General features: G+C 45.5%; 1 protein-coding gene across 1 annotated transcript in view; it reads left to right on the top strand.

Annotated features, from left to right (window-relative positions):
- The first annotated feature begins 1668 nt into the window (after positions 1-1668).
- Positions 1669-18446, top strand: part of LOC147642334 (uncharacterized) — a 48772-nt gene continuing 31994 nt past the window's right edge. Inside the window, exons 1-2 of the mRNA XM_086805401.1 lie at positions 1669-1801; positions 2032-2224. Coding sequence (XP_086661527.1) covers positions 1782-1801; positions 2032-2224 — 213 coding nt within the window. The 5' untranslated portion in view covers positions 1669-1781. The remainder of the gene's footprint in view (positions 1802-2031; positions 2225-18446) is intronic.

Here is an 18446-nt window from a genome sequence, read left to right as displayed (position 1 = left end):
AAAAATGATGTGATTGGATGAGAATAGGAATACATATGAATTGGATATGGATTAAGTAATGTGGACAGATGTGGACAGATGTGGAACAATGTGAAAGACGAGAGTTCATTATAGAAACTGTATTTATGACCTGTTTTTAAATGACTGTTTTGTGTCAATAATGTTGGGAAAGCATTTTGACCGTCTTGAGACTGAGGTCGTGGAGACCTAACTGATAAAGTTGCAACAGCTGACGGAGCGTACGGAGGACGTCTTGCGTAGCAAGGTCGGCCGAGGTCTTGACCAGCCTCGGTTTGATTTAAATGGTGAGCTCCCGGTACGGTGGATGAGGGACCAAGGAAGCGGCCTATGAATGAAGCGCTAGGTCACCTGCGAAGGATCCTAGAGGGTGTTGACCATACGGTGCTCGGGCTCTGGGTCGCCGAATTAAATTTGCATGAATATCCGGCTAGGGAGCCTAGGAACTCTTTTCCCTGGTACCCGGGACAAAACCTAAACAAATTTCTAATTGGATCCCATCAATACAGCGGTTGTGGGCGGTTGGCTAACCCATGGGACTGGATGGGGTTAGGCTGGACTGATGGATACGTAAAATAAGACTCAATTCTGTTATAGTAATCGCGATAGATGAAGTAAATCCCGGATAGTAATTGTTCTATGGAAAAAGAATCAACGGCTGTGTCTCTCGAGGGGAAAAAAGCGTTGGTTTCTATGATTCAAGTACAAGTTTCTATGATCTAAGTGCAAGTTTCTATAATCCAAGTGCAAGTTTCTTCCTTGATCTGACCAAGTGACTCACAGGTTCGGTCGGATTAGTTTGGTCAGTAATGACCCTGACTACGTTAGAGTACAAATATCTTGGAGGAACCGCCCGTGCTTTCCGGTAGGGGGAAGTTTTTCCAGGTTCGGTTTTTGAAGAACCAAGGGATTAGTCTCTTGTCCGGATATCCATGGGCGAGGCCCCGAGTGAGGGACCCTGCCCCGTGCAAGAAGTGCTACTTCCGTTGTTAGCACCCCCGAATCCGTTGCGCGGAGGGGGCAGGGATCTTTCAGATACTGCTTTTGAAATAGAAGATTGAGCCTCCTTAATAAACGGGCTCCTTAATAAATGGGCTTAGAAGAGTTACTTCATCCATTTGGGAGGCAAAGTGAAGGAGGTTGGTGAAGGGCTTTTGTGTTGGCTTAATTGAGAAGGCCTTGGAGAAGTCTTCAGACCTTCAATTGGGCACTAATTACCTCAAGAAGAGAGTAATAAGAACGATATGTGACACCATACAATTCTATCTTACCACCAACAGTCACATTCATCTCATATTTTTTTCCGTGACTTCATCTTTAGAGATTCGTATTCTTGTTTTAGAAACAATGATTACATATGAAACTGCTTCATGTGCATCGAGAGAGAGAGAGAGAGAGAGAGAGAGAGAGAGAGAGATGGTAAAAAGAAAATAACAAAACAGACACCAAGGAGGGGGAGCCATCACGCGTCCACCACTCTTGGACGCGGAATCTCCCGACATTTGCATTTCTAGGTTTGATATGTGATTGGCTTTACCTAAAGGAAGAAAGAAGGTAATAATTTCAAAGCTATTGCGTAAGCAAATAATTTTACCTAAAGGAGAAAAGAAAAAAGTTATTAAAAAAAAGGGTGGCCATGTGTAACGGCCCGAAGCGAACACGGGACAGATGGGCGGGCGCTCGTGTGAAGTGGACTTCCATTCATTGCATGGCAGTTGAGCTTCACGTACTGTTTTTCTGGAGGAAGAAACAGCGCAGAGGCCATGGAGCCCTTCAGAATCGAGTAAGCAGTAAAAATGATGATATATAATTTTGTGTTGGTGGCCTGCTTTGTTTTTCCACTAGGATTTTGGGTCTTTTTTTCTCTCTGTCTCAGGTTTTGGGAAAAAAATCCCCTCCTGTGGGCTGTTTTTCTGCTTTTTTTCTCTGTTCTTCTTCTGAATTTTTTGAAATTAGTAGGCTGTCAAAAAAATAGAAAAACTTAACTGATTTTTTTGTTGGAGTTATGGCCAGATATGCTATTGGGTACCAAGGCACTGTTTTACATGTTCTTGAAGACAATTCAGCCCTTGCAATCTGCGGCAATTCCATCTGCTCTTACTCTTTGAAAGGAGGCCTGAGCAAGCCCCTCATCTGGGGTGCCCGGTTTGGCATCTCTGTATCTGCTTATGATCCTTCCAACAAATGGATTGCCTATGCAGAAAAGGTTAGTCTGTTTTCTTTTTCTTTTCTGTTACAGGAGTCCAGTTGGTTTTCAACCCAGGTTCCTGCTTGACAAATCCTATCCTCTACCACCAGGCTATATGCTGGTGGACTTATTAGTCTGAAATTTATTTAAATTATGATAACAATTAGTATTCTCTCCATCTTTTTTTAAATTTCAATGGCTCCTTTTTATGGAAGGCAGCATAGGGCCGCTTTTTAGAATAGCTCCACCACAATGATCCACGCCATTCTCATCTATTCATAGTGTGTTTTTTAATCTTCCTTCCATGGGACCATAGTAGCCACGTGTTTCATGAAACGAGTTTCATAAACATTTCATAATTTTGCTAGAAGTTTCGTAATCGTTTCATACCGCCTGGGGGTGGAGGGGGAAGGGGGGGTTACAATGGCCAAAAATATTGGATATTGCTACTACAGCTTCAAGAGCATGTACAACACTCTGATACACTAAAAAACTCCCAAATATGCACTGCATACACGTATCCAACCTGATTCTTGACTCCTGAGTACTGGCTTAGACCTGTCACCTATCATTTGTCATTGTCAATGAAGTATAGTTGTTGAAAGACTGTCAAGTGACTTTTGGACTTGTCACATGTGGTGTGCACTAGTCAAGACAAGTTACAACAATTTAAATGAAACTAGTTACCATGCATGATTCATGAATGATGATGCATATGCCCTCATACAATATTCAAAACAATCTTCAAAGTCTCAAAGTTGAAAGACCAATACATCAAATGATATATGCCATATGGCATATCATATATTCTCTGAAGATTGAAATAAAAAAGAGTCAACTAGCTAGCAATCCCGAAGGCTAGTAGCTACTAGCAATGCAAAAGACATAAATGACCAGAAGTTCTCAAGACTCGATCATCAATAATTGAGAGTGATCAAAGAAAATAAAACATGTCTGTTGACACAAAATGATAGAAATAAATGTCCATGATCCAAGAAATTATGACTCATGACTCAGGAGAGTTGGGACCAAGCCTCAAGAATCTGTATCCTATAGGTCTTCAATATCCTCCATGTCCTCATCGTCTGACTCTTCTGATGTCTCTGACTCAGTGCTAGAAGAGGAGGATGCCTCATGGCTCTCATCTGGATCATCTTGAAGCTCTACAGCCACATTGGTCTCTGCTACTGCACTGGTACCAGCACCTGATCGTGTCCTCCCAGTCGATGCCATCATCTCCTCATAAAGCATGGCATAGATGTCACGCTCATTGTGACAAATCTCGGGAACATCCTTCACCTTCTCAATGTCAATTTTGTCCACGTCCACCTAACGTGACTCGAAGGGGTTGCCTCTGCTCAATGAGACGGAGGTTGCAATGACAATACACCAACTGTTCCAATCGAGCAGTGCTCAGTTCGTTCTTCTCCTTTGTATGAGAGGGCCCAGGTACTCCAGTTCCTCCCACAAGGACCCAAGCTACAATCCTATGAGAGAACTCTAATGGCAAGGCATTTCTATCATTAAGAAGACAAGAAACGCTATAAGTATCATATATGCAATATGTATTATGTTACATGTAATCACGATTCACAAATTTTAGACTCACCAGATGAGAAGTGCTAAGCCCATATTTATCCCACCAAGAGATAGGCTGAAACTGAGTCTCTCTCATGACAGTTGTTGCCCGACCAAAAACATGGTTACCATTGCGAAAAATCAAGAGCTTATCCTCTAGCTGTCTCAAAAGATCAACATCACCTCCTCCCCCCACCGATTGTTGATGTGCTCTTGCCATCCCTCTTCAATCTCCTCGTTGTTGTATTGGTCCTCATTGCGCCACAAAGGGTGCAGCATATGGGAAACCACATGGATTGGTTTATGGAACCAATCCCATCGACGATTCCACACCTCTTGATTGTCCTGGACCCTAAAAACAGCCATGTTATGATTTAAAAAAGGGAAAAAAACAGCCATGGTTGCATATATTAAAGTTCAAAGTCCATAATGTCATTGATTTACCTCTCATTTGACAAGACAATGCATCGGTTAAGTGCTTCACTGATCCTGTCCATGAACTCATATAAGAGTCCAAGACTACTGCCCTCCATGTCAGTGATGCGTAGCACATTGTAGATTGCCTTCACTAGATTCCCGGCCTCTGGCCACCATGCAGCATTCATCACTGATCATGTAAATGCCACTGTTTTGGGCTGGTTATGATCCTCCCAAACCTGCCACTCTCTAGAGACAACAATATGCAAGAGCCCATGGCGTTCTCTGACCAATCGCTCAACTACAACGAACATGTATGCAAATCTGGTCTTTGATGGCTTGAGAAGATCCAAATCACTATTAGGCCGATACATTGCAAGAACGTTGGGCCTGTTTGTGACAAATTTCACCATGCTGCGAGATGTGTTAAAGATCTAACTGACCCACCCAATTTTGGCAACATCCTCAATGAGAAAATCCAAGCTATGGGATGGACATGGAGTCCAGAATCCTTGGAAACTCATCCATGAGCATCCTACCCATAGATACACAATCAGACCCATTATTTGTGACAACCTGCACAATGTTATTTGGACCAATCTCCATAAGCGCCTTGCGCAGGTGCCTCCAAATGAGCTCTCCCGTGACAACTGTGGCAGGTGCAGATGCATCTATGGCTCTCAAGAACATGGTGCCCTTGCATGAAGACACAATAATGTTATAAAAATTCCTCTTCCGCACATCTGTCCACCCGTCACACAAAAGAGTGCAACCATACTTCACCCATGTGGCCTTCAAAGGCTCCATCTCTTGCTTCACATTTAGTGTCTCCCTTCTCAGCTCTTTGGTACACAAGGACTCAATAAATGGGTCCCTCCCACTCATGCCCTATGCGGTTGATTGCTTTAATTGCTTTTTTCCAACGAGGGGTGCATACCACATTAAATGACAAAGCACATTGTATGAAGAGCTTTGTCAACTCCCTACTAGCTTCATTTATAGCCTGCTTCTATAGACCTGCTCTTATGTTTGCTCTTTGCAGGGAGCCTCTGGTGGGCAAGGCGGTCCTATGGGTTCGTGGAGCTGAGCTACATCCAATGTTACCAGATACACTTTGACTACTAGAAAAATCAGATTGGCTGCCCATGCATCCCCACTAGTCCTGGCTCTCTTGGATACATCGTCAGTATCTTCCTCATCCTGTGGGTGCCCTCGCTTTGCTCCCTCCTGTCTCCTCCATGCCTGCAAGGAATCATAAACCTTCTTGGGAACATTCTTGCATGAGGAAACCCCTTGCCCTTTCAAACCTGAGAAGTGTGCCTTCACACGGGTTACACTACCACTTGCTATCATGCACTTCCATTTCTCTGATCCCGATTTCTCATAGCTTGACAACTTTGTGACATGCTCCCATGCAACATCCCTGGCATGAGGCATGTTTCTCGATGCTAATGTATTCTGATTTTTAGGAGAGATTGGGGTAGCCTGGCACAAAAAGCCCTAATTTCAAAATCTGATTTTTTCCCAGAAAATGAACAAAAGCAGTATGTATATATTGTGCCTACCTCAAATATGCGTGCAAGAAGTCCCGCAGGCATGAAGATGCGTGTTAGGGGCCAAAAATTTGAAAAACGAGCTTCCCAGGTTGATGCGTTTCATGCATAGAAGCTTGCAGCCATCGTTTTTTTGTTTGTAATATGATACGTGAGTCGCTACCAGAGCCTTATCTTAAAAAAAACGTTTTTTAAAAACTGCCAGGAAAAAAACGGGTATGAAACGTGTGAAACTTTTACGGAATGTTTCATACTTGGCCAGAGGTATGAAACACGTTTCATAGCTACTATGCTGATGAGACTAGTTCTAATGAATGAATAATAGACTAGTCTAATGTTAAACTTATGACATGCATGGCTCTAGTAATATGATGGTTCGCCCCATGGACTAAATTCAGGAAGTTTGAACTGTATAAATAAAAGATAAGGATGGTCGGGCAAGGCCATTATGGGCCCATCCAACCCGAGTCCTTGGGTGCCCAGAGGATGGGGAGACCACACAGATCTCCAAGAAGGGCTGCAAACCATATACAGAGGGGTTTCGGATACCAATGCTTTCCCATAACTTTGTGTTTAACCAAAGTGATCATCCTTTCCATCTTCCACCCTCTCTTATTGGAATAGAGCATATGTATTTCTCCACTGCATACCAATAGGGTCACACATATGAGAGAAAACTTGCATACATGAGACAAGGGTGCCACCTTACATCAAGGGTTCTAAGTCGTTGATTTAATGTATGTAATTCTCGTGTGCACTCCATCAAAACTTTGTGATAAGCTTTCCCCACTTTGCTTGGAGCCCTTTGAAGGCCTTCAAAGCACCATTGAGTCGAGGATATGCCATCTCAAACATTGCATATAGCCATTATCCCCAAAAAGCACCCATGCTCATTAAGAATTGAGTCATTCCATACGATGGACATTCTATCTTGTCAGTTGTGGCTGGGAGTCATGTAATGTCATACGTCTTCCAATGAGGGCTAAGATTGGGAACTCTCTGGAGTCTAGAGGTGAGTCCAGAGATGGGAACCTATAGGCGTGAGCCCACCAGGCTTGGTGTGAGTCTAGCTCACTAGACCTGCGGGTGCCTATTTCATATAAAAAAGGCGTGAGCCTATAGGTGTGAGTTTAGAGGCGTGAGCCCACAGACGTGAGCCTACATATGTGAGTCTAGAGATGTGAGTCTACTGGTGTGAGAATAGGGACAAGAGCCTTAAAAAATAAAACCAAGCATGAGCAACGTGGCGTTACGCACAATATCTGAAGAAAGGTATTCTCCTCATGGAGCTAGTTACATAAGTCCATTCTCACTCACTAGGGTCCCAATGTAGATATCTCACAGGGCATCCACCATATAGCCATCGGCACCATGAGGCATGAGTAACCATCATGGGAAAATGGTCAATATACCAACGCTTCCCAGAGCGACCCACTACACTAAGTGGACGGATCACAGAGCCCGGTATGATCGCCTGTACATCACATCTCTCCATCCGCCATCCAAACTGAATGGAATAGAAGGCAAAACTCTCTTCCTCCTCTGGCTTCGGGAATCTCAAGATTCAACACCTGAAGGGGCCACCTATCCTAGAAAAAACCCTTAACCTTAAGTAATGATACTCATGAAAAAATGTATTAGTGATCGAGTGGTTAGGTATAGCTGCATCAACCTGTGCAATCCGTCGGTGGTGACTCCCTGTGAGATGCTGGGTAGTTGCCTCTTTTCATCGTCAGGAAGACACTTAAAATTCTTCTAGTCAAGTACTGTCGTTGGGCATCCATCCCAACTTGGCCATTGCATATACCCTGCTGCACCTAGGCGTCTGACAAGATCTTCTTTGATAAGGTTGTTCTACATAATGGGCTGCCTGTCAACCTCACCTACTAAGCTTGGGGGTCTATGACGTAAAAAAATCCACATATTGCTCCAAGCCTAGATAATGGAAGAAACCAGTGGGGAGGACGGGGGGCGTATAAACCCAAACAAACCATTCGGGGCAGCAGGGGCTGGAGGGGCCATGGGTTGTGTTGCCCGGGGCGTGCGTTTGTGCTATCTCCTACGACGCTCCTTGGTTCTGGGACAATATTTGGCAATGTGGCCTTGTCGTCGGCAGACACAGCACTGGTTTGGTCTATCGGCAAGACGAGTATCATGACTCGTGGTACCCCATCAACATTGGCTGTACAGCTACTGTTGGCAGCCGTGGAAGGTGTCTCTGGAAGGGCGGGGACTTCGAGAACCTGTCCAAAGGCTGACCCTATGGAAGCCAAAAACTTCCAATAGATCCATGGGAGCCCTGGGAACCTGAGCAAGATCGGACAAAAGTTGTGGTCCTCTAGCACCGAGTTGAAATTCCAGCGGTATTCGAAGAAGAATAGTTTCCTCGGGCAGAGAGGAAGTGGGCTGCTCTCAAGAGTCTGTGAGGTTGACTCCGCCAAATCGAAATTTGTTTGGAAGAATCCCCTTCCAAGCAAGCCGGCATCAACAAAATGCGAGGCAAGCTGTGTGGGAAGTGCCACCACCAAGATCAAATCTCTAGCCTGAGAGCGGGAGGGACCCGAAAATCTTTCCAATGAGTGTGGTCTTGATTTCGTTATCAAAATCTGTCTGTAAGGTCCTAGACTCATCTTTGGGAAAAAGGATTGTTCTCTTGGCTGGTGGGGGTGGAGAATGATTGGCTTGGGTAGAAGCCATAATGCCAATCAAAGGGCGGGCAGCCGACTTGAACAAAGTTAAAACTTTTTTGTATGATAACGCAGGCAAAGAAGTGGGAGAGGCAGGAGGTGAAAGAAGTTTTATGCAAGACCACTGCAAGCAATTTCAAATTAGGGTTTCTGTCACCAATTGGCCGACCATTTGGTCCATCTCCAGTTTTGTGTCTCGTTCACTTGAGGCCAGGCCGGTGTCTCATGTGAAGAGGCCAGTATTTTTGCTTAACATGGACGGGAGCCAGACTGGTGCCACCTGTGTGTTAGCAGGATTGTGTCGTATGGACGGGAGCCAGACTGGTGCCACCCGTGTATGACCTGGAATGTGTTCTATCCATGGGATTGTCACGCCATGGAAGAGCCAGTATTTGTGCCGTGTCTTACCTATGGGACTGTCACTCCATAGGGAGGCTCGTGCCTGGAACTGTGTTTTACCTATGAGACAGTCACTCGATAGGAAGACCAAGATTTATGTTTTATGTCATGCCATTTTTGTGCCGACAGATATTTTGTACTTGTTCCATGAACGGGAGATATGTCCATGATACTATTTGCACATGCACTCATGTTTTGCATGTTTGAAACTATTTTCGCATGACTTGTATTCTTGTGTTTGCCTGCTTGACGTGCCACTTACTGAGTGGGGACGCGTGCCAGTGAGTCTTGTAGTTTGCTTTGTCTTGTGATGAGTTTTGTTGCATGTGAACAGGTGGTAAGTGTATTGCACTTGTTGGTTTAATAGCTTTATTTCTAACCTTTCATTTTATAAGGTAAGAAGTTCACATTCATTTAAAAGTGGGCACCCACATATGGGCCAAGGTGGGGAGCCACACTTAACCTTTTATGTGTGTGGGGGTGGGTGCATGGTCACCTACCCACACCACACCATGAAGCTGGCCGCCCCCATGCAAATGTGGGGAGTCGGCCAGCTGTGATCGTTTAACTCCCCTCCAACATCTACAAAAAAGCGACCACCCTTCTGCTCACACACACATGATCGTGCGACTCCATCTCCTCAGGCTGCTCCTCCACCCATACAGGGATTATGCGCCTCCTCACCCTCCACGCCTCTTCCTCTACAGGCTGCAGCCAGGCGGTTTCAGCATCACAGCAGGCGGCTGTGCCTTCTGCTGGTGGCTACGTTTATGCTCCTTCTGCCCTATCCTCTGCAGGCGGCCATAGCAGGCGGCTGTGCTCCTGCAGCCAGGCGTTTCTTTTTCTAAAGGCAGCACCTCCTCCTCTCGTACAGGCTTCTGTACTCTACAGCTCGCGGCTGCGCATGCTTCTCCTCCCGTACAGGCTTCTGTACTCTACAGCTGGCGGCTGCGCATGCTCCTCCTCCTGTACAGGCTTCTGTACTCTATAGCTGGCGGCTGCGCATGCTGCTCCTCCCGTACAGGCTTCTGTACTCTTTAGCTGGCGGCTGCACATGCTCCTCCTCCCATTCAGGCGACTATACCTCCTTTACAGGCGGTTGTGGTCTGCAGCCAGGCGGTTGTCTCCTCTCCTCTACAGGTGGTTGCACCTCCTTTCCATAGACGGCTATAGGCGGCTCTGCACCTCCTAGGTGGCTACACCTTCTACACAAGCAGCTCCTCCTCCTCCTCCTCGACAGGCTGCTGCGCTCTGGTGTCTCTCTCTAGTAGCTGCAGACAAACACCTCGGGTATTGGTCTTCCATTTGCGAGCTACAAGTAAGTGAATTCAGATTTAAGTAAAGAACTTTGTTGTAAATCTGATAAAGGATTCTCTCTACCGATAACATCCGTTCGGTGCCGGGTAGTCCAAGCTTTTGGAGAACCACGGTCCAAAGGTGCCGAGATCGGGAGAGCCAGGCGTTAGTACGGGAGCACCTGTTTGTGCGTGGACCTGGAACACCAGTGGGGCGCTCTCCGTGGATTCCAGTGAAGGCACAGGACTGTAGAGACTGGACCACTCAAGTGGTCGCTCTCCTTCGAACATCTACTTCGAGCTTCTTGTTTGGTACTGTATTCATCTCAGTTGTACATGGACATCATCTGGTTCATTGAACCCATGGAGCATGGTATTTGTTAAATACTCCCAATAATATATCATATATTGAGGGGGGGGGGTCGGCCCGTTCCGGCCCCAGTGCTGGTGTCCATCCATCAACATTTCATTTCATTTCAATTTTCAGTTGTTATTAAGTTGTCCATTTCAAATTGTGATATTAAGTTATGCTATTACGCGTGTGGGTGTCCAACGGAGTCTATTCCCACTTGACGGGATCGGTTTCATTGGTATCAGAGCACAGTTATTTCCCTCTTCTTAGTGGGGAAACGAACCTGTGTATTGGACACCCTGCTTCTAGCACACTTAACACAATGGACAGCCAAGGCCACCCTTTGGAAGTGCCTAATTCGAGGGGCCCATCAAGTGCCTCACGTGGTTCTGATGCTCTACAAGGAAGGCACAAGCCTCTTGAAAGGGTAAATGATAGTGATTCAAAGGGACAACTGTCTCGAGGAAAGACAGCCATGCAAGAAGAAGAGCTTGATGCAATGAGGGCTGAAATGGAGCATACGAGAGCTTTTGCAGGCATAAGAGCAAGAGCTGAAATTTTTGCATGAAGATCTCCATGTGCAAAGTGCCATTGAAGCAAGGAAAGCCGATGCAATGGTAGATGTGACTTTTGAGTCCATGGCACGGGAAGTGGGCAAGAAGCCAAGGGAGTTGGCACTTTCCTACCTCCTCCACAAAGGTGACATCAAAGAGGGGGAAGATGGAGAGCTGAAATTCAGAAATCCACCTCGCTTGAAGCATGGAGATCCCGCATCTCAAAGGTTGAGGTCATTTATGCAAAAGGAAGAGGTGACAGTCACCTCTCGTCATGCATCTTCTCCACAAGGCACAAAGCCTGACAGGTATATGTATGCTAGTGCTCATGGAGGGCATGAAGGTCACATGCATTCAAGACATGTATCCCATGGTAGGGGTGACAGGTCTGCCCACTACAAGAGCTTTGCCTACTGAGTTGTCTCATGGAGAGACATTGCCTTATGCAGGAAAGTCACATGCATCTGATTCCCAAGTTCGTGGAGCACATGCCACCATGCTTCATGAAACTTCCATGATGGCCCATGGAGCCCATGCAGATAGGGCTGTCCCGTTGGATAAGGGGAAAAGAAAAAGAGAGGACCATGAGCCTCATGCCAGAAAGCTCAAGGAATTTAAAGCAGGTGACAAGTCTGTTAAATTTGATGTTTTTCATGGAGAGCATGATGCTTCCAAAGTGTTAGCATTTGTGGCACAGTTTGACATTGCTTTTAGCGATGAGGACTTCACTGAGAAGTCTAAAGTACGCTATGCTAGCATGTTTTTGAAGGGGACTGCTGCTCATTGGTGGATCACTGAAAAGATCACCAAGGACCCCATTTGCACCTGGAAAGAGTTTAAGGACAGATTCTATGCTCAGTTCTTGCCACCAAATGCGGAACAAACTCTCACCCAAAAGTGGGATAGACTTGAGCAAAGAGATAATGAAAGTGTGCAACAGTATGTCAACAAGTTTTGGAAAGTGTTGCAGGAGGTAACTCCTTTTATGCAAATCACTGAGGATGAAAGAAAGAGGAAGTTTCGCTCCGGATTGCAACCAGCTTATCGTTCGGGCATTGAATTGCACCCGAAACATACTGTGTAATAGCTCATAGCCTCTGCTCTTGCTACGGAGCAATTGGTGCTCAAAATTAAGCAGGATCAAAGTGGTTCAAAGGGGAAAGACATGGTTGTCCCAAATTTGCAAAAAGGTGGACAGCCATCTAAAAAGAACTTCCGGGAGACCCACAAGGGAGGTAAAGCTGAAAATACCTCATCTAAAGATCAGGGCCTAAAGAAGGACAAATTCGGCTTGACCCCGGAGCAAAGAGAGCAATATGCCAAGGAGGGAAAATGTTTTTCTTGTGGTAGCAAAGAGCACATGTTTCGACAATGCCCTGACCGCAAACCAAAGCACAAGGACAAGCAAACCAAGGCTAATGTACATGCAGTTCCCGATGTGCAGGGAAACACTAAACATGATGCAAAAGAACGGATGGTATGCAAGGCTTGGGGTCAAATCAAGGATCAGCCCGCCTTATTCATGTTTGATGACTGTGCAACCGATAACTTCATCTCTATACAAACGGCGGCTGCCTTGGGTATTGAGGTTGAGAACATGGGACCTGAGATTGAAGTCGAAGCTGCCTTTGTTGGTAAAGAGGTGCAGGTTACCCCATTGATAGGGAAGTTGCGCATACATATCCAGGGCTACCTTGATAATGAACATTTCTTAGTTGCACCACTAAATGGATGTGATGTATTGTTGGGCAAGCCATGGCATCATAGGCTTGAGCCCCGCAAAGAGTACAAGACCAACATGATTTCTTTTATGCATAAAGGCCGCATGCAATTCATTGATGCTGGCAAAGAAGGGGATTCCATCCCACTTGTATCTCACATCCAAATTAATAAAGCAATGAAAAAGAGTCTTTCTGCGTACTTGGTTTTTGTTCGTGATAGCATTGTACCAAGTCATCAAAATGTGGATGCTATGACTTATGATAGGTTGAATTTTCTTCATGCATTCAACGACTGTTTTGCTGATGCATTGCCAGGTGAATTACCTTGCCAAAGGCCCGAAGATCATCGCATAGATCTTGTGCCAGGTAGTTCTCCACCTAACAAACCCGCATACCGTGTGAGTGCCGCACAATAAGAAGAGATCATGAAGCAAGTAAATGAGCTTTTAGAGAAAGGTTTGGTTCAGCCTAGTTCCTCACCTTATTGCTCTCCTGTGCTTCTTGTTCAAAAGAAAGACGGCTCATTCCGCATGTGTGTGGACTATAGAGCTTTAAACAAGCTTACCATCAAGAACAGATTCCTAATTCCGCGCATTGATGACATTTTTGATAAGCTTGATGGTTCGGCTTGTTTCAGCAGACTTGATTTGAAGAGTGGTTATCACCAAATACGAGTGGTGCCACAAGATGTCCATAAAACTGCATTCAGGACAGCCTTTGGATTATATGAATTTTTGGTAATGCCCTTTGGTCTCACCAATGCTCCTACCACATTTAATCGTATGATGGATAGGATATTCCAACCCCATCGCAAATTTATAGGAGTATTCTTTGATGATATCTTGGTTTTCTCCAAGAATGAGCAGGAACACAAAACTCATTTGGTCACAGTATTCGAAGAGTTGCGGAAGCATAAACTTTTCATTAATGCCAAGAAAAGTGAGTTCTTTCTTTCAGAGATACATTATCTGGGTCACATTGTATCCAAAGATGGCGTAACTATGGATCCTGCAAAGATAGAGACCATTCGGAACTGGCCAGAATTGCAAAACGTACATCAAGTAGGTAGTTTTCTGGAATTATGTTCATATTATAGGCGTTTCATAAGGCATTTTGCCATGATAGCCACCCCTCTACATGATCTCACAAAGAAGAAAACCACTTTCAAATGGACTTCAAAAGAACAGGATGCTTTCTTGCAGCTCAAGCATGCTATCATATGTGGACCCAGATTGATTGTTCCTGACTTGCAAAGATCATTCGTAGTAGAATGTGATGCTTGTGGCGATTGTATAGGAGTTGTCCTAAATCAAGAAGGGCATGCAGTTGCATACGAGAGCCGTCGTTTGCATGATGCTGAGCTTCATATGGATATCTATGAGAAAGACCTCTTGGCTGTAATTTATGCCTTAAAGATATGGAAACATTATCTTCTTGGGACTGAATTTGTAGTCAATACAGATCATCAAAGCTTGAGATACTTTCTATCTCAAACAAAGCTTTCGGAGAAGCAGATGAGAATGGCAAACTTTCTTTCCATGTTTCATTTTCAGATTGTGTATACTCCGGGAAAGAAAAATGTGGTGGCAGATGCATTATCCAGGAGGCCTTATGTGGCTGCAGTCTCAGTGGCCTCTCATGGGGACTTATCTGCTTTGCGTAATTTGTATCATTTGGATGCTAATTTTTGCCATATATGGACTGATTTGATGGCTGGTCATTCACATGTCTCTTATGTTATCAACGAGGGTTATCTTCTGAAGGATAATTGCCTATGTGTGGTGAAGGACTTGCGTCCAAAGGTTATGGAGGAATGTCACGCTCCACCTTATGCTGGTCATAGAGGTATCATGCCCACTACACGCATGATTGAGAGAGATTTCTTTTGGCCAAGCATGCGTAAAGACATTGAGGCTTATGTACGTGCATGTATTACTTGCCAAAAGGTGAAATTTGACAGGCAAAAACCTCCAGGTTTGCTTCAGCCATTGCCTATTCCCTCGCAACCTTGGGAAAGTATTACTATGGATTTTATTATGGATTTGCCTCGATCCCAGCATGGGAATGATGCTATTTGGACCATTGTGGACAGGTTTAGCAAGCAAGCTCATTTCTTGCCCGTCAAGAAAACCATTAAAGTTGATCATATGGTAAAGCTTTTTCTTGCTAATATTTTCAAGCATCATGGTATGCCTAAATCCATTGTTGGGGATAGAGATCCCAGACTACGAGCCTCTTTTGGAGGGCTTTATTTGATAACATGGGTACTAAACTTGAGTTTTCATCAGCTTATCATCCGGATGGCCAAAGTGAAGCTGCAAATTCAGCCGTGTTGGATTTATTGAAGTGTTATGTGGCAGATCAAAAGACTGCATGGGAGTCTTATCTTTTGTCATGTCATAGTCTTGTCTTTCTGTCTTCCTTCTAGTGTCCACTTAAGGAGGGTGTTGGAGATAAGTGCACACTAGGTGTACTTCTCCTAGTCTAGTCTAGTCTAGTGCCATGTGGCACCTCTATAATTGTCCCATAAGTCAGTGAGTCTACTCTATCTTGTACTTCTCACCTATATATTGTGGGTGTCACATCAATGAAAGAATCAATCTTGTGTCTTGTCTACACTCATCTCAAGGTATCTCTATGCTTTGTCTTGCTCTCATTTCAGTTTCAGTTTCAGCTTTGTCTCTCCCCCATTTCTCCTACACTGACAAGCATAGAAGGGACATGCAAGTCAAAGAAGGTGATTGGGTTTTGCTGAAATTTGAGAAGGCTAGGCTTCGGAAGAGGCCAGGACGAGAAGGATCATATCCTAAGCTTTCTCCTCGCTATTATGGACCCTTCAAGGTGATTCAAAAGATCAATGAAGCGTCATACAGGCTTGCTTTACCTAGTCATTGGAAGATTCACAACGCATTTCATGTGAGTCTTTTTCGGAAATATGTGGGGCTAGATCCTGACGAGCCTGTCACAGAAGATCCGCTAGAGATTGATGAACTTGAGGAGATCCTCGAGCCAGAACAGATTGGTATTTACAAGGAGCGAAAGCTACGTGCAGGAAAGCTTTCCAGGAGATACCTTGTGAAGTTCAAAAATTATTTGCCTATTGATGCAAAGTGGGTAAATGAGGATTATTTTGTTGACTACCCACAGTTGTTGCAGGCATATCTTGAGGCTTTTCAGTTGAGGATAACTCTTTAGAAGCCCGGGGGGATGTCACCAATTGGCCGACCATTTGGTCCATCTCCAGTTTTGTGTCTCGTTCACTTGAGGCCAGGCCGGTGTCTCATGTGAAGAGGCCAATATTTTTGCTTAACATGGACGGGAGCCAGACTGGTGCCACCCGTGTGTTAGCAGGATGGTGTCGTATGGACGGGAGCCGGACTGGTGCCACCCGTGTATAACCTGGACTGTGTTCTATCCATGGGAGGACTGTCACTCCATAGGGAGGCTCGTGCCTGGAACTGTGTTTTACCTATGGGACTGTCACTCCATAGGGAGGCTCGTGCCTGGAACTGTGTTTTACCTATGGGATTGTCACTCCATAGGAAGACCAGGATTTATGGGACTGTCACTCCATAGGAAGACCAAGATTTATGTTTTATGTTGTGCCATTTTTGTGCCGACAGATATTTTGTACTTGTTCCATGAACGGGAGATATGTCCATGATACTATTTGCACATGCACTCATGTTTTGCATGTTTGAAACTGTTTTCGCATGACTTGTATTCTTGTGTTTGCCTGCTTGACGTGCCACTTATTGAGCGGGGACGCCTGCCAGTGAGTCGTGAAGTTTGCTCTGTCTTCTGACGAGTTTTGTTGCATGTGAACAGGTGGTAAGTGTATTGCACTTGTTGGTTTAATAGCTTTATTTCTAACCTTTCATTTTATAAGGTGATAAGTTCACATTCATTTAAAAGTGGGCACCCATTATGGGCACCCACATATGGGCCAAGGTGGGGAGCCACACTTAACCTTTTATGTGTGTGGGGGTGGGTGCATGGTCACCTACCCACACCACACCATGAAGCTGGCCGCCCCCATGCAAATGTGGGGAGTCGGCTAGCTGTGATCGTTTAACTCCCATCCAACATCTACAAAAAAGCGACCACCCTTCTGCTCACACACACATGATCGTGCGACTCCATCTCCTCAAGCTGCTCCTCCACCCATACAGGGATTGTGCGCCTCCTCACCCTCCACGCCTCTTCCTCTACAGGCTGCAGCCAGGCGGTTTCAGCATCACAAAGCAGGCGGCTGTGCCTTCTGCTCTGCTGGTGGCTGCGTTTATGCTCCTTCTGCCCTATCCTTTGCAGGCGGCCATAGCAGGCGGCTGTGCTCCTGCAGCCAGGCGTTTCTTTTTCTAAAGGCAGCACCTCCTCCTCCCGTACAGGCTTTTGTACTCTATAGCTGGCGGCTGCGCATGCTCCTCCTCCCGTACAGGCTTCTGTACTCTACAGCTGGGGCTGCGCATGCTCCTCCTCCCGTACAGGCTTCTGTACTTTTCAGCTGGCGGCTGCGCATGCTCCTTCTCCCATTCAGGCGACTGTACCTCCTTTACAGGTGGTTGTGCTCTGCAGCCAGGCGGTTGTCTCCTCTCCTCTACAGGTGGTTGCACCTCCTTTCCATAGACGGCTACAGGCGGCTCTGCACCTCCTAGGTGGCTACACCTTCTACACAGCAGCTCCTCCTCCTCCTCCTCGACAGGCTGTTGCGCTCTAGTGTCCCTCTCTAGTAGCTGCACACAAACACCTCAGGTATTGGTCTTCCATTTGCGAGCTACAAGTAAGTGAATTCAGATTTAAGTAAAGAACTTTGTTGTAAATCTGATAAAGGATTCTCTCTACAGATAACACCCGTTCGGTGCCGGGTAGTCCAAGCTTTTGGAGAACCACGGTCCAAAGGTGCCGAGATTGGGAGAGCCAGGTGTTAGTACGGGAGCGCCTGTTTGTGCGTGGTCCTGGAACACCAGTGGGGCGCTCTCCGCGGATTCCAGTGAAGGCACAGGACCGGTGCTGGTGTCCATCTATCAACATTTCATTTCATTTCAATTTTCAGTTGTTATTAAGTTGTCCATTTCAAATTGTGATATTAAGTTGTGCTATTATGCGTGTGGGTGTCCAACGGAGTCTATTCCCACTTGACGGGATCAGTTTCAGTTTCCATTAGGCTTCACGATAATATTGCAGACGCCTCTCATAGTCAACCTGGCTCTCTTCTTCTTATTTGTCATGTGCAGCCTATTCCCAGAGCTAATCCTTGAAGGGCAATAGATAAAGAACTAGACTAGGAACAGATTTGGAGCTTGTGCTGCTAGGTTTGGGGTAGGAGTACCTGGTGGAGAGGACAGGAGGGCTGTCGGCCAGTTTTTGGAGGAGCTTTTCTCTGTTGGCTGCAGCAATATATGGGAATATTTGTCCTGGATCTGGCTGACAGCAGGTCGGCCAGTCCACTGAGGTTTTCCAGCCCTATAAAAGGGCAAACATGCTCAAGGCTTACATCATTCAGTCTCTTATAGGCTGAGTTATTAGATTAGGGTTAGATAAGGTGAAGTACACCTTTTCAAGGCAGCCTATGGCTGCAAGATTGTAGATTCTTTTTGTACCATATGAATATACTCAATACTTAGCTATCTCTCCCTCTCTTCTCTCTATTTTGTATGTGTTTTGCATCAAGCATGTTCGAGGAT

This window comes from Cibotium barometz, chromosome 1 (assembly GCF_041138505.1).
Source record: "Cibotium barometz isolate CiBa-2024 chromosome 1, ASM4113850v1, whole genome shotgun sequence".
Lineage (NCBI taxonomy): Eukaryota > Viridiplantae > Streptophyta > Polypodiopsida > Cyatheales > Cibotiaceae > Cibotium > Cibotium barometz.
This window is presented reverse-complemented; position numbering and strand designations above follow the sequence as displayed.